Genomic DNA, 17,089 nt, shown 5'->3' on the forward strand with positions numbered 1-17,089 from the left:
ATATTTCTGATTGGAAAAATTGTAACGATTAATTACAAGCAATGTTTTTTTAATGAATTTGTTCCAAAATCCATTTGATCGATAGGTGAAAAATTCATTTGTACAATTGTATTTACAAATTTCATTTAATTATTCTTTTTATGTAAGGTCTTGGTTGAAATAAGTAATTTAATCAATTAGACCACTAAACATAAATGGATTTCGATTTACACATTTGTTCGTATTTTATTGAAAAGACTAAGAGAATTTTAGTAGAATAGTAATTGAGAAAATAAATAATAATAGAGACCAAAATATTTACATTTTTAATTAAACACAATTAAGCTCGCGACGAATAAAAGTAACATAAACACAGGCTCGTAAATTGTGGGTTTTGCGAGCCTGTTGTTGTCGTAGTTACTCAAGCTGTGTCCACTCGAGCTGTAAAACTAGTTGTTTTTTAATCTTCAATGTAAAGACTGATCCTTATTATTGTGTTGTTTTTGCTTAGACTTTTGAGACGAGTATCTTCAAATTTGACTGGGCGGATAAAAAGTTTAAAAAAAATGCAAAATGTACTTAGTTAATTATTGTTAAAATGTAGTTAAATTTGTTGCTGCACACTACAATTATTCCACAGTCCAAATTCCTTTTCTGTTTCCGGAAAGGGTGAGGGATTTTCGGAATACAGGTAGTTCCGCCTGTCACTGGATGTATGTTAATCCGCTGTTTTGTCAACTCTACAAGACAGTCAGGCCAATTGACTTCAGGTAGCTGGGATGTATGTTCGACTCTTGTGACCAAGTCGTGATTTACCTAAGATGAGAAAGGGCTCAATTGACGACAGAAACCGCCGTTATGTGATATCAATGACACTTCTATTATTTTCTATGTATTTCTTTATCTTTTCTGTTTTACTCTAACAACAATCGTTGTAGTATCGAAATTAACATTAACATCACACAAAATTAAATTAGTCTACAATTCTGTAAGCCGAACTATTTGGGACCTAGCCATATTAATATTAGGCGAAATGCAATGTTGTTTCTTTACCATAAAGACAGGGTATGAGGCAAAATAAGCTATGGTAGGTGCGAAAAATCCGTAGACAAAACTGAGATTCCTGCCTAGAACCTGAAAGATTTACCATCCTCCGAGACTCCAAGACCCCCCTTTTGTAAGTTGCAATGTGCAAGTCCCTGCTATATTTGTTCTCGCTAGCTTGTTAAGTTTCGCTAATCCGCTTCAAGCTGCTTTCAAAGCAAGTCAAAACGAATCCTTAAGTTATGGGTTTCCAATACATAAAGGTTTTCTTTAACTATAAAATTTTGGTTCAATCTATATTGTTCTAAACGAATTTCATCCAAAAATTGATTTTCTCTAAATACAGTGGAATTGTGCAAGTCTAGTCGGGACGGAGTCCTGTTATTGGTGAACTAATTGCAATGATGATAATGTGGGAAAAATAAGCAATCGAGCTTTATAAAATGTTGACCAGGGTGATAGTGTAGTCGTTTCTGATTATTTTGATTTTCCCATCATCGCTGTTTTGGTCTGTCAGATGCGTTTCAGCTTCTCGCCATTTTCAGTCTTTAATAATGATTTTGGTTAAAACGCAACACCTCGATTTTACAATTTAAGGGCTAAAGTGCTGGGAAATCGCCAGTAGAGTTTGGCGTACCTTTTAAATTGGTTAACAAATTAATTAACTGGAAAACACAAAAAAAAAACTATGCTTTGCCAACTAAAAAAAAATTTACGTCGAACGATATGTAAGAAAGTAAAGTAATTCCTGTCATGTAGAAGGGCTTGTACATCCACACTCGTTGTGTGTCTTGGACGAGGTGCCAAACCACTTGACAATACTTCTCGCATACTATTCTCGATTAAAAAACCATGGGCTATGCCAGGCTTCGAACCAGGTTAGCAGTCCTGCTGAAAATGCAAATACGAGTCAGACGCGCTTTCCCCTCGGCCACCGCCGGATTAAAGAAACATTCTTCAACTAGCGGTAAAACTGGTCTTGTTATAGGTTGTATAGACATACCAGTAATACACGTGTACTTTGAAAAATAAGCTACAAGTCTCAAAAGGTAGGACAAGAGTGATGGTGTGTGTAGTTGTGTCTTTGGTGCTTTGACCTGCCTGCCCTAGCTAGTTTTGGTTAAAACTCAACACTAAAAATGGCGAAAACTGGTGTAACAGGACAAAACATTCAGAAAGGACTAAACTACAGGTTCACCATTCTTGCCTCGCACTGTAAAGGTTAAACTTCAACTGGCAAAGTCGAGTTTGGATTGGGCAAAGCCACAATATACCTTTTCAATTTAACTGGAAAATGCAAAAAAAATTCCTCTGCCAACAGAAACTGGTTCGTTTTAGACGGTCATTCAGATTAACCGAATAGCTACAATAATGCTAAAAAAAGCGGTAAAACATGCCTTATTTATTAAAGAATGACAGACATACCGGTTATGTACATACGTGTACTTTGAAAAATAAGCTGGAATTTTTGTAAAAGCTGGACAAGGGTGGTAGTGTAGTTATATTTCTGGTGGTTTTGCTCTACGTATAATGTGTGGTGTTTAGTGACCGTTAGCCAATGATTATTTGGAGATAGTGAGGTGCGGTCTAGTTTGACGTAGGTTTTAGAGAAATGTATAATTAATTGCAATTTCTGGCCGGATACATTTCTGCTTCTCGATATGATCAGTTTTCAATAATTATTTTGGTAAAAAACTAACACTGAAGATGACAAGCTGAAACTCGTCTGCGACCAAAACGTGCGACGGAACCAAACTACATTTGATTTGTTAAAATATGTATATCAAAAGAGCCCAGCCGAGTAAGAATTCTAGAAAAGAACTACCCGGAACAACCGGTAGTTTGTCCCATACTATTCTCGATTAAGACTTCGAACCCAGGTTACCAGTCCTGCTAAAGTGGTAAATACGAGTCAGGCTTCCTTCCCCTCGGCTACCGCCGGATTAAATATACATTCTTCAACAAGTGGTAAAACTGGTCTGGTTATAGACATACGAGTAATACAAACAGGTGTACTCTTACGCCTGTCAGAGACGTTTCAACCATTCCCCCAGCCAGTAATTTTAAGGGTTGCTCTACTTGGCTGGAAGCCACTAATATTATAAAAACTTTGATCAACTAAAAAATCTTGAGAACATGATGAATGAGCATTAGCTATCAACATAAAACATTGATGGAGATAAAACTTAAAAAAATATCTACAGAATTAAATACTGAAGATGACGACATGCTGAAACGTCTCTGACAGGCCTGAACGCCGGAAAGGACCAAACTATAGGTGTATCACCTCGCAGATCTTAGAAATTAAGGGTAAAAGAGCGGAACTCCTTGCCGCGATGTTGATTTGTTAATATCGACTCTAGAAAATAAATATTAAAAGAGCTCAGCTGGGTAAGAATTCTAAATGAATTTACTTAATAGTTATTTGGAGATCGTGAGATACGGTCTGGTGTCATGTAGGATTAGAAAAACATTTTCTTTATCTACCAACGTTTCAATCTTTATTGAGATTATCTTCAGTGCCTGGGATTTACAAACATTGTTTAAATTATACAAATACATGTAAGAAGTGAAAAAATGAATTTATACAATGATCGGAATGTTAGACTTAATCAAAGTATTTATATTCACTCAAAGTGTTGGTTACTTAATAGTGGTGCGTAGCAGTACGTGACTCGAAGCCATTATTATTCTAAAAACTTAAAAAGCCAAAAAATATTTTAAAACTCGATCCAGAATCAGCTATTTAAATTTAGGTATCAACATAGTTGAACATTGATGGAAATAGAGACCTTAAAAAATTACCTACCCATTCTTTCTTGCATTTACTCAAATTTTTATTCAAATAGGAAATTTTTTATTGCTAAGTCGGTGATACGAAGTTTTATTTATGTATTGTTAAAAAACTAACCACTCCGAAACAATTGCGAATGTTGGTCCGTTTGTAAAATACGCATTGCTTCACTTGGTCATTAATTATGTCTGTTAAGCCAAAAACCGAAATACTGTCTAGTTTAATGAACAAACAACCGTTTAAAGTTATGAATATATATATTTTTTTTGTTTAAAAACAACAACGAAAAGTAAAAGGAAAACGTCCGGAGGGTTGGTTTGATTTGTTCATCTGGCATTAATCCAACGGTCGCCTTCAATTACAGCCTACTCATAAAATTTTACTATCTCTGTCGTAATTCAAAGCGAAGGAAAGTTTTACAACTTCTGTCCCACTCGCGAATTCGAGTTTTTTTCACGCCACAGTCCAAAGCCTAATACGTTTAAATCTGCATTATACCCCGTTACTTAATGGTGTGATGGTTGAGTTGCGAATGAGCCTGTTGTCAATTGTCCCTCGATTTTACAAACCTTAGCATATCTAAGAGGTGTAAAAATACCTATATTTTCTGTTGACTAATAGGCCGAATAGATCTCGAGGTCGCTGTGTGTTCATAATTTTACGATCCAGGAAGCTCTTTGGTATATGCCAATTTGAGATATTTTTCGCCTCTTTACTAAATAAACCTTTATGCTATTCCATGATTCACTTTTCAAATAAATCTAAACTCTCTTTAAGAAATGTGTGGTGATTATTGACCGTTAATCGACAATTATTCCGAAATCGTGAGATGCGCTCTGGTGTGATGTAGGTTTCAGAAAAACATTTTCTTTATCGTGCCAACGTTTCGATCTTTATTGAGATCATCTTCAGGGCTCAACGTTGGCACGATAAAGAAAATGTTTTTCTGAAACCTACATCACACCAGACCGCATCTCACGATTTCTGAATAATTACTCTCTCTAAGATTTGATTTCATTTGGATTTTCACTTGGTTCTTGTTTATAATTAAAATTTATCAGACTACGTCGACCATTTTATTTTGGTCTATTAACTTGTTATAGCTATTAATTTTATGGTTATGTTAATGTATATCTATAATATAAGTCAGGGGTAATGACACCGACCAGCAAAACTACAGACCTATTTAGCGCAAGGAGTAAAGTTTATGAAAATATTGTTCGCACACAAGAAATTTTATTGATCTAAATATACTTCTTACATGCCTGAGCAATTTGGCTTCGTTCTTTCAATTCAGATCCACTTATGTAGGTAGACAAGGTGACATGCAATATTAATAATAAAAACACAGGACCGGCATTGCTACACTTAACTAAAACATTTGATAAATTAATTGCCTTCAAACACTCACTACACTTGATAAAAATTATCGGTTTGAAGTTGCATGCAACTCTTACGTCGACCAATTGCAACATATCTCAAGCCTAGTTCTTGGCCCTCCTTCCTAATGCATGTAAATGAATTACCTAAACTAAATAACTTACGGGGGGGGCGCTCGTCAGCGCGGTAGTAAATATATTAAAAAAGTAAATTGCCAAGATAGACGAATATTTCACTAAGTGGAAAATTAAACGAACTCTATAAAGATAGAATCCATCTTATTTTAAACCTAAACCGTGTTTAAGCACAGATATACCTTTTAGGAGAAAAATTCCCCCATGGGATTGTAAGATAGGCTTATGGCTGGATAGAAAAGTTAACCATCTTAACGAACAAAAATAAACTTTCTTTTCCTCAACATGAATTCTCCTTTCATTGAGAGAAATAAAACATTAATGTACTAAGTACATATCTGTCCAACCTGTAATTACATCCTGTCAGGTATTTCACCTGCTCCAGAAAAACATTTATTGTACAAATAGTACAAGTTGAATTTTTACGTCTGTGTACAGATTCACCTAGCATACAAGATTATACTCCACCATAGCATGCATCTATCTAATCAGCCAAAGAATCCAATAAACGTGCTTTTTTATTACTTTTTTAAGTAGGTAAATCATTAGAAACATTTGAGGCACTATTTTACTAGAGAAACTACCCCAAATCAATCAATCAGAGGTTGGATCGGTACTGTCGATAGCCTTGCAAATGTTCAAACGAAAAGAATTCGTTTTTTAATTTGAAAATTTTACTTATCTGACGAAAGCTTGTGTAGTGTGTGGCTATCCATTGTAGGTTTTTTTTACTTTTTAATCAGCCCATTACATTGTCATTTCCCAATCATCGTGGTTAATTATTGAGAGGTTGATTTTTTTCAAAATCACACTTCCCAATTTTTACAAAATGTTTCTTCTTTTAACAAATTTAGATTACATTAGATGAAGAAAGTTATTCATAGATTTGAAGAATGGAAAATACAGGTAGATAAAATTCAATTTAATTTCCATTTTTACACCTCTACCATTATCGTTTTTGGACATTCTCGTCGACATCTCGTATCGATTACATTTCAGTACTCGTGGCTACGTTCAGAATCCCATTCCAAAATTGAACTGCCTCAACCAATAAACAATCAATAATGTATGTAAAAAGAAAAATGTAATATCTAATAATAAATTAATTGGAAATGCAACAATAAAATACTGACCTGTGGCGACATATAGAGTACCCCACAGACCTGTCAAATTAGTTAGGGCTATTAGTATAAGGAGTATGTATGTGAGTCTGATAGGAGAGGGCGAGACATTGGCATAACATCAATGCCCTGGTGCCTCCCCAATTTTTAATTGTATATACAGCTTGAATGAATCTATCTGTAAGAATGTATTTATCTACGTGAATGGGTTTAGTGTGAACGGACGGGTCTGCGGCGGCATATAGAGTACCCCACAGACCTGTCAAATTAGTTAGGGCTATTAGTATAAGGAATATGTATGTGTAGTGGGATAGTAGAGGGCGAGACATTGGCGTAACATCAATGCCCTGGTGCCTCCCCAATTTTTAACTGTATATACAGCTTGAATGAATCTATCTGTAAGAATGTATTTATCTACGTGAATGGGTTTAGTGTGAACGGACGGGTCTGCGGCAGCATATAGAGTACCCCACAGATCTGTCAAATTAGTTAGGGCTATTAGTATAAGGAATATGTATGTGTAGTGGGATAGTAGAGGGCGAGACATTGGCGTAACATCAATGCTCTGGTGCCTCCCCAATTTTTAACTGTATATACAGCTTGAATGAATCTATCTGTAAGAATGTATTTATTTACGTGAATGTGTTTAGTGTGAACGGACTGGTCTATGGTGGAATATAGAGAACCCCAGAGACCTGTCAAGCTTAATTAGTATAGTGAATGTATGTAGGGTGATAGAAGGGCGAGATCGGCGGACTATCAATACCGTGTGTATATGTATGCGTGTTGCAATAATATTGATTGAATTAGGGCCCTTCACCACGTGTGAGAGGAGACGTCTTTTATGGAATATGTTACGTTTTCGATTTGTCCCGCATTTCAATAAACAGAAGGAAATCGCACATGAAGGGGCTCCTAAGCTATTACCAGAGAGGGAAAATGCAGAGTCTATAACCTAGTTGATTGCGTGCAGTAAATAAGATGTGTTTCTTGCTTTCTGATACTTACAGTCAGGACCGTTGTTGAAGTTTGAAAAATGTTTTATTTATTCACTACCAATAATGTTTCAATTTGTTGATCCTCCTTGATGAATTCAAACTTCATTACGAAGTCGTTGTTTGATTTATTGTGGTCTAAATTGAATCACACGGATTAATACTCAGTTAATGACAACACCGACGGCAATCAGACGTTATTCTGCTTTACATGTAATATTTTCTTTGCGACACAGTATTAATTTTTTGCTTTTGTGATAGGAAGATAAAACTGAATATTAGAGGATCTGTCTGCTTGAACGTGCCTGCAATTGGTGGCTATTTTCTCAAATCATCAAATTTTTGATAAAGGCCTCTATCCAAGCGATTCTCCAATCCACGGTTTTCCATCGGTTACAAAGTCGAATTTGTACAATTTTTTTCTTTTCCTGACGCTTTTCGGCCGGTAATGTGTATAGATTAACAGATAATTTATCTTCCAAATTTCTTTCATTTAATGTTAACTTGTGAAGGCAAAGCTCGAATCGGCTAAACACGAGTCAGATTGGGAAAAAATGATAAAATATTACTACAATAAAGGTTTTTAAACGTTTCTACTTAATAGTGGTAGCTTTGAACTGTATTTATTCGTGTCGGAAGGTTCAACAGGGTGATACTAGATTGGTGTTTATTTCTTGAGGAATTGTCTGTGGAGGTTCCCGCCTGTAAATCAGGTCAGACGTTCTCCCTTCGTTCTTCGTATTTCCTCGAAGTCTCAACCCATTCGATTTGCCGTCAGCCGGGGTGAAAAGAGAAAGCGGCGCCGGTAGTTGTGCGAAACGGTCAATCAGAGAACGGGGGTCGGGATGTGCGGCGAGGGAGCCATTATCAGATGATGCACCGTCGTGATTTAATGTTGTAGGCCCTTTGCCGATTAAGAAGTGAGAAGTGACACTCGTGGGGTGGAAATATTAAATAAGAGGGGTGCGGGGTGGAGGAAGCGATGCTAAACGGGACAAATCTGAGCGGGTGTTGGAATGTCTCCCCTGAGGGTAGTTAAAGGGAGCTTCCAATAATTGCCAACAACCACTTCTACCAAGTCGTCCCACACCCCTGACACCATGTTTCAACCGCAAACCGACACATACACTCGCCTAACGAATATGCCTGTTGCGCCTCGATCCAACTAGTATTTTATGAAGACCATTAAAATCAAAACGATCTACTGCAATTTACCAAACCGTTGGGAAAATTTACGGTCTGGCCGATTTTGGGGTGCTCCGATTACCAACTCAACCCTCTTTTTTTGGCTGCCTACTGCCTACTGGTTGTGAGATTAACATAGCAATGTTGCGTTTATTCTGAAAGACAGTTACCTTTTAAGTGTTGATGTTAAAACTATATGATCATGAATTGCGAAAGAGTAAAAGTATAGAGTAGTACTGATTTCTATCTTATATCAGCTCCTTAAGTATCAGGCTGCACATTTCCGTTGGACAACAAAAACTTCGGCTTCTGATCAAAAGGTAACCCTGTATCTTCCATGAAAGATGTAATTCCAGGAATTTAGCAAACCACCTTTTCCAAAATCTCTAAACTCTATCTCTAACAATAATTTATTCGTAACCGATCATTTTGGTCTAACTATCCTCGCTAGTTTGGTCTTTCACATCTTCAATCTGGGTGTTATTTTGTCAATCCATTTTAAACTTATCAAACTATACATAAACAGCCCCACTGAATGACCAAACCAGCGAGGATAGTCACACCGAAATCATCGGTAGCGACCAATTACCGATTCATCACGCCGACCACGCAGAGATATTTCACAGTTTAATTATAACAACATTAATTTTACCTGAGACAAACGTAGTTATTATCATGAACTTCTAGGACTGCAAAAACCAACCCTAGTACAACTTTAATATGGGATATCCCATATTTTCGCTTCAATTATTGCAGACTATAATTATTTAAGTTTTATTACTCTTAATTATACGTCAACCTAAAATCAACCATTTAGGAATTCCTCCCATTACTCTTTACTGATGAGGTGTGAAATATTACTTAAAATATTGGTTAAAAATTACCTCCCAGATTGATGATGGATGACCCCAAGAAAATTATGCAAATTTAATAATTTATTTATTTAGATTGTACTACTAGAAAATTATCTTTAAAGGTGAACTCAATAAATTTCTAATGGCCAGGTCCACGGATAATTGGGGCTGGCGCCTTTTGATAACTTTTTCCCTCAGCCCTAATATATATTTTTTACAATTTAGTAGTTATCACAATAATAATCATCTATGTCATATGTCAAAAAAATCCACCAATCTCAGTTGAAAAGGTTTTAATTGACTTTAACGACACCCACCACCGTCTGGTCCCGCAGACTGATGAGTTTTGGCGAAGGGGTCGTGTAGTCGGTTCGTCACGGCTCCTTTACCTGTCCCATGAATAGTGTAGACGTCAAAACATTGAGACGTTGTCATTTGTCAATTCTGCCCCTAAAGGTCCATTACAGTCAGCTTTGGACTACTTTTTACCATTGTTGTGCTACACTGGGCAATAAATCACTATACACTCGTCCAAATGACTTCAGAAGACACCGCCTTTTTTTTACTGCAATCTAAATATAATTTCATAATTATTTTTTCATTATGATTAAATTCAACTGCATATAGTTGCTTCCGAAATAATAATTAAAATGTCATTTTTGTCAGTTCATTGTGACAACATAAGCAACGATCTACTGGTGTTGGCAAAAGGCCGAAATGCTTCTGACAGACCAAAACAGCGAGTAAAGAAAGACTGGCCAAAACAATTGGAAAGACCAAACGATATTATTTTTAATGTATTTTATTATAATTATTTATTATAATTGGGTTATTTTTATAATTAATAAATTTATGGATTGAGCTACGATAGGCGAGAAAATTCAATATCAAAGCTCCTCTGAGCTCACAAGATCCCCTTTTACTAGCAATAAGTTGCAATGCTGTAGTTGGTTGCTCCATTTGTCCTCGTTAACAAGATGCAAGTTTTGTTAAGTTTCAAAGCCGCTTCTTCAATGGTACAGATTAGGAAACTGTTATGTGTTATTCTTTCCATTGCTTAGATTTTTACTTAGAAGCACAAAATTTTAATTGAATCTATATTGTTCCCTTCATTTTCAATTTAACAGGAAAAATTTACATTTAAACTTCTCGCCAAATATTAGATTTTTACACAAAAAAAAGTAGTACCGCAAGTTCACTTGGGATCGACCCCAGTTCGAATAATTGCAATGATGGAAAAAACAACAGTAAAACTGGCCTCCTTTATTAAAGAATACCTGTATAAACATACAATCAGGTGGTACACATACGTGTACTTTGAAAAATAAGATGGAAATTGTATAAAAATCAAGGGAAGTTAAGTAGTTACTGATCATTTTGATCTGCTATCATCGCTGTTTTGGTCTGTCGGATGCGTTTTAGCTTCTCGCCATTTTCAGTTTTTATTTATTTATTTTTGGTTAAAACCAACACTTCACCTCGCGGACCTTACAATTTAAGAGCTAAAAATGCACTATTTACAATAATAGAGTTTGGATTAGGCCAAGCCACAATACCTTTTCAATGTAACTGGAACAAAAACTATACTTGTCAAACTGAAAAATTTCTTTGCTTACCAAAACATGTTTGGATTAATTAGATGGACATTTAGATTTGTCGGTTAACTGCAATAATGCTAATACAAACAGTAAAAATTGCCTGGTTCGATAAGGAATGTACAGGCGTACAGGTGTACATACACACACACGTGTACCTTGAAAAATAAGATGAAAGTTTTGTAATTGGTGGAGAAGGGGTGTAGATACATATATTTCTGGTCGTTTTGTTTCTGCATATCATCGCTGTTTTTGGTCTGTCGGATGCATATCGGCTTTTCGACATCAGTTTTTAATAATAATTGGTATCAATTCCAACACTGAAGATGATAAGCGAAACGCGTCTGACTGGCCAAAAATGTCGGAATGGACCAACTTCAGGCATTAGTAATTGACTTAATGGGGGGTGCGTAGCGGTACTTGATTGGACGCCACTAGTAATCTAAGTAATCTAAAAACTTTGGAAAAGAAAAAATGTTTCAAAATATGATCCCAAATGAGCTTTAACTATCAATCTAGAACATTGATAGAAATAGAGTTTAAAAATTAACCTACTGAATTAAATACCGAAGATGATAATCTAAACGCCTCTGACAGACGTTCGGAAAGGACCAAACTACAGGTTCATCACTTCGCAGACCTCGCAATAAAGCGCTGCGTTATCGCCAGTAGAGTTTGGAGTGGGCAATGCCACATTATCTTATGCTTTTTTTTCAGTTTGTTTCAACGTTAGTACATACATTTCTGATTTTTGTGACCTGATATATAAATCTGTCATAAAAACAGGTGCAGAGAAAACCTACCAAACAAAAATATTATGAAGTATGCATTTACACGATAGTCTATTCTACTACTTGTGCAAATCGAGATTTTCGTTTTGCTGTTATTCGTACAAGTGCTCACTTGGTCTAATCACAAATTTGTAAAACACGCCTGTACGTTTATCGTAGCTCTATTCGTAGGTGCTGATGATGTAACTAATTCGATGTAATGTACAATGTTGGAGGAGGCAGGTGTAGGAGCCATTTTGGTTGTAGATAAGTAGTTAGATAGCAGAGCTTAGCGGTCGGCAACATGACATGAAGCGGTTTCTTTCATCTCCGATATCACCGCTATCCGGGCTTAACCGGCTTACAAAACACGATAACGGCGACTCGCTTCCTATGTTTCACCACAACATCTTCTCAAAATTCTTCTTCTTATTTGTTCTACTCTGACAGAATTTTTTTTCTGTTTTTTTAATATAATAATTTTTATATGAGAACATGGCAAAAACGGGGAACACCTTCCACTTTTATCAACATGTATTGATTGCATTTATTTTATTGTTGAAATGATTTTATTTAAACAATGCAACACTAAGGTATGCAGTTTTGATTGCCTGTGCAGGAAAAACCAGGACTAAAGACAAGTACAGAGTTGTGTACACCGATCACCAGAGGCTCGAGCTGGAAAAGGAATTTCACTACAGCCGTTACATTACGATCAGGAGGAAAGCCGAACTCGCTACATCCTTAGGCCTTTCGGAAAGACAGGTAATTAACAATATACAATAAATCAACTGAATATAGTACAAAGAAACAGGAGTAGAAGAAGAACGTTTCATCTTCAATTTGAGTTATCAATTCCTTTCCTTCTACTGTCTTATCACTCAGTCCTTATAAATCATCCGTGATACATTTCTTGATTCAAGATTTTTTTTAAAGCTTGTTATTGCTTTTTTTATTGAATGGTCAATAATTGTAGTTTTCCTCCCACCTACCTTACTCTAATTTATTCCGTAAGCTTTTCGGCATTTGACACAAAAGTTTTTACAGCGCATTTTTTTTCTTATTCTATTTTCATTTAAACCCCACAAGTGACCGGCATAAATGTCAAGTGGCAATAATTATTTTAAAATGCCATAAAATTTTCAATCGTTACAGCTATAAAACATTACCTGTACAATATTAACAAAAAGAGTTCTTACTCACAGTTAGTTGTTTTCAGTGATCCTGATTTCAAACTTATAGCCCATCATCAGGTTGAAGGAATTTACAACCAAGTCTCTTGAGATGAATTGTAAAAGTGTACTTTGAGCTGTAAGCTTGAAATCCGGATCGTTGAAAGCAACTAACTGTGAGTAGGAACTATCTTTTTACAAAGATTGAACAACATATACACTGCACCATTTATCATTTCTATTACCTTTACAATGATGATACTGTGATAATTAGAGCTTAGTATATCCAAGTTGCTGTAAATGAAAGACGCTTGTGAGTATCGATTAAAGGTTTAAGGCGTCCTCGCCTTTCCGAGTGTTCTTAGCCTTTCACGGAAAGAGACCAATCCAAAAGCTTAATTTTGGCTCAACAGTTTGCAGCATCTTGGTCCTTCAGCCGCCCTGATTTAACTTTGGTATCGACTTGCTTTTCTGAAAATAAAACTGATCCATGAAAAGTCTGAATGAATGGTAACATTCCCTGTTGAAAGATAACAATAATTACAAAGAAGGGAATGTAAATTAATATATATTCATCAGAATGTTTATTTGTTTCAGACGTTAAGAATAAAATGCTTAAATATCAAATTATTAATGAACTACTATTTCGGCCCAATAATTTTGAAGCCAAAACTTCTGAAAAAATTGAAAACAAACTTTAGTTATTTAGAGATCGTGAGATGCGATCTAGTGTCATCTCATGATCTCCAAATAATCATTAACTAACGGTCACTAAACACCATACACAAACTTTAATTATTTTCATTCCATCACAAACTCAATCATTAGCCTGTATAAAAATCTCCATGTTTTGTTCTTATCATCACTTCCTTCCAAATCTTCCTAAAAAGCGATAAAACTACGTGATTTCCACTCTAATTGAAAATATCAATCATAAAACCCATTACTAAAACTCTAAAACTTCAACAAACCCCCTACGTAATACCGCACCATCGGTTTGCTGCCATTACTTGACAAAATATTTGAAAAAACCTTCTGGAACACCTAGGTAACATCCTTAAAGTAATCCCATCCCATCAATTCTGGTGCAAGCGACATCTACCATTCAACAGTGCCAAAGTGTGGCAGACGCAATGTTGCGAGGGTGCTTCCCTAGACTTGAGGCAAGCTTTCTATCGATTGTGCCACGCTTCATATGGAAACTCAGGACTTTCATTTACTTACTAATTCATCTATAGGTATTGGTACATTAATGTACGGCAACCTACTTCTCCCACATCCATTATGCCGGAGCGGGGTTGCACAAGGAAACATCCTTGGTTCCTTTCTCTATTCGGTACTCCTCACACATGCAGACGGTACCGCCATCATTTCAGCAAACACCGACCTTCAGAAACTAACAGGACCATCTCTGCTGTTTGGAAGAACGGTTCAAGAAAGGATCAGACTTACCTAACGTTCACCCTTTTACAATTGGTTCCTTTGGAGGTTCCTCCGCGGCCAATGCCATTCGCTACTTTACTTCGATAAAAATCTTATTTAGAACCCCCACACACGTCTCAAAATAATAGAACTGGACTGGAATAAACTACAGAAAATTATTTTACAACACATCGAAATAGAAATAATTGAAGTGGGGTGAATATGACGATTCACTTTTTGTAAAGGTTGATTTTACTTACGAAAAGGGATAGGGATAAAAGAGCCGGCCACAAGCATTACATGCTCATCATTATATGAGGATTTACAAGTCAGTCCTACAAGAGAGAATTCTTCAACCTGATAATGAGCATTTAATGTTAGAAATGTGGATCGTTGCAACAATTTTGTAAGTACAACCATCCTTTACAAAAAGTGAACACATCTAAACTCTTACTGAAAAATTCACCTTTACATCATTACTGGACATACGGAATCGAACTTTGGAGTTTAACCACGCATTCCAGTCTCCAAAAATCCAGTCATTCCATTCCAGCATCGTTGGAACCTTTGCTCAAGCTACTTCGTATCCAACCTTACTTACTACACAGACCTTCAAATGCCATTTTTCTTTAAAACCGCTAGAAGTCTTTAAGTCAACAGCCGCTTATATAATACCATGGATCCTCATTCCAACCCATATGCCACCATTTATTCATCCAAAAGTGGCAGTGGCCACGCGATTTCCTCCCCATTGAAAAACGGTATTGTTGTTTTAGGATGTAATTAATGAATTACTTCATGAAGAGAACCAAGTACTTGTAGTGCTCTAGCACTCTTGTAATATAATAATTTAAAAATATATATTTTCTAGGTTGAGTAGTTTTTGAGAAAACCAGAGGTGTTTCTAGCAAGTTGGCACCCTGTGTATAAAATCGATTGTTTTCCTTTCTATTACAAGAATTTGTTGCTTTTGTTATTGTTGTATTCTATTCCTAATCATTACATTGTGTAAAATATGTGTTTTCCTTTGTGCACAGGTCAAGATCTGGTTTCAAAACAGGAGGGCCAAGGAAAGAAAGCAAGTGAAGAAACGCGAAGAATTGATACATAAAGAAAAGATGCAACAGCTTGCAATGTTATGAAATGTAATTTATTGTTTTTAATATGTATTTAACTTAATTATGGTAATATATATATATTTTATATTATTTTAATGTTAAACGCGTTCAAGCGTAAGAACTGCAATAGTTTCACAGTTAGATGCTGGCGTCCGAAAAGAATCCTAAAAAAAACACGAAAAACAAGAGTTATTAACAACGGAACAGGATTTAATGTCTACACTCTTTTGTATTATTAACAAAACCAAAATTATAGAAGTGGCAAGAATGAAATTCTAACACAACTTTTACAAGAAAGTTTTGTTTACTCGAAAAGACCTTTTGCGGGATTTTTTTAAACTAGTGCTTTCCTTGTGTTTTTGAGTTACATTTCGAAAACACGGAGAAAACGTTTTCTGTTCAAAACTAACTAAACATTTTCTCAGTAGTTTTTTAATGTAATTTTCTGCCAAACATTTTTTTAATTAAAGAGTATGATTTTCTCGTTGTATTTTGCTTGTTTTTCTTCAACTACTTAATAGAACTGCTTTATAATTTATGTTGATAATATGCTTAATTTTTCATTAATTTCTTAAAGTACGAGTCTTAAATTTTTAAGTAGTGTTTAAGGTAAACTTGCTTACATTTTCATCACAATTTATTGACGTACTGTTTAGGTATATTTAATAGAACCTTAAAGGCTCGATTATGTTCAGAAAACCTGACTACAAACAACACTGCTTTTCTCTCTTAAAAAAGAAAATGTTGTTTGTTAAAATTGAATTGTATTGATTGTAACGATCAATAATACATTAGGAATTTTAATATTAATTAAATAAACAATTCTAATATTTCAATGTTTGTATGTGATCTCATTATTGTAAATTAAACTGGTGCTTGTTCCGTTGTTCTACGCTCAATCTAAAATTTATTGTTTCATTAATTTCTCACGTCAGTTTATCGTAAAATTTTAGTTCAATTTTGATTTTTCTTTTTCTTCTTTCGGCTGATTCTCCTTTGCTACTTGATCTGTGCTGAAACATCTTTTTATGTAGTTAACTTGTACATATTCAGTATATATAGCAGCTATATAACATTTATAGCTCATAAAATCGAGGCGGGTTAGTGTGTTAATCGAAAAAAATCAAAGCCTTTTTTTATATCTACTTAAATACAAAATATATATCCATGTAAGAAACTCAGGAGAAACCGTTACATGGACTCTTTTATCCTTTTTCTTTAACTTATTTTGAATTTTCTGGTCTTTGAATAATAAAAAATTGAAATTTCAATTTGAACTCCAAACAATCATAAAGGCTTTCTTTTTCTTCGATTAAACAACTTGTCTCTTTTAATATATATATAGCATATATATATATATAACAATTATAATTAATATTTAAGTCTCTATGTATATAAATTGGCACATAATCTTTAGTTCTTTGTAATTTCGAAATATATTATTTTTTATTAAATAATATCTTTTCAAAGCATATGCTTGGAATTTGCTTCTTGTTAAATATGCAAAATACGTTCTCCTAAAATAA

At 35.1% G+C, this 17,089-nt stretch overlaps 1 protein-coding gene across 2 annotated transcripts in view; it reads left to right on the top strand.

Annotated features, from left to right (window-relative positions):
• LOC106672738 (homeobox protein CDX-1-like) overlaps nt 1-16,875 on the top strand; it is a 30,604-nt gene extending 13,729 nt beyond the window's left edge. The window contains exons 2-3 of one of the 2 annotated variants that reach the window (XM_014404395.2): nt 12,453-12,616; nt 15,483-16,875. In XM_014404395.2, the coding sequence (XP_014259881.1) occupies nt 12,453-12,616; nt 15,483-15,587 (269 nt within the window). In that variant the 3' untranslated portion in view covers nt 15,588-16,875. The remainder of the gene's footprint in view (nt 1-12,452; nt 12,617-15,482) is intronic. The other variant, XM_014404396.2, reaches the window with a different exon arrangement.
• Nucleotides 16,876-17,089: the final 214 nt, after the last annotated feature.

Source organism: Cimex lectularius, unplaced genomic scaffold (genome assembly GCF_000648675.2).
Source record: "Cimex lectularius strain Harlan isolate CLEC.00 unplaced genomic scaffold, Clec_2.1 scaffold266, whole genome shotgun sequence".
NCBI lineage: Eukaryota > Metazoa > Arthropoda > Insecta > Hemiptera > Cimicidae > Cimex > Cimex lectularius.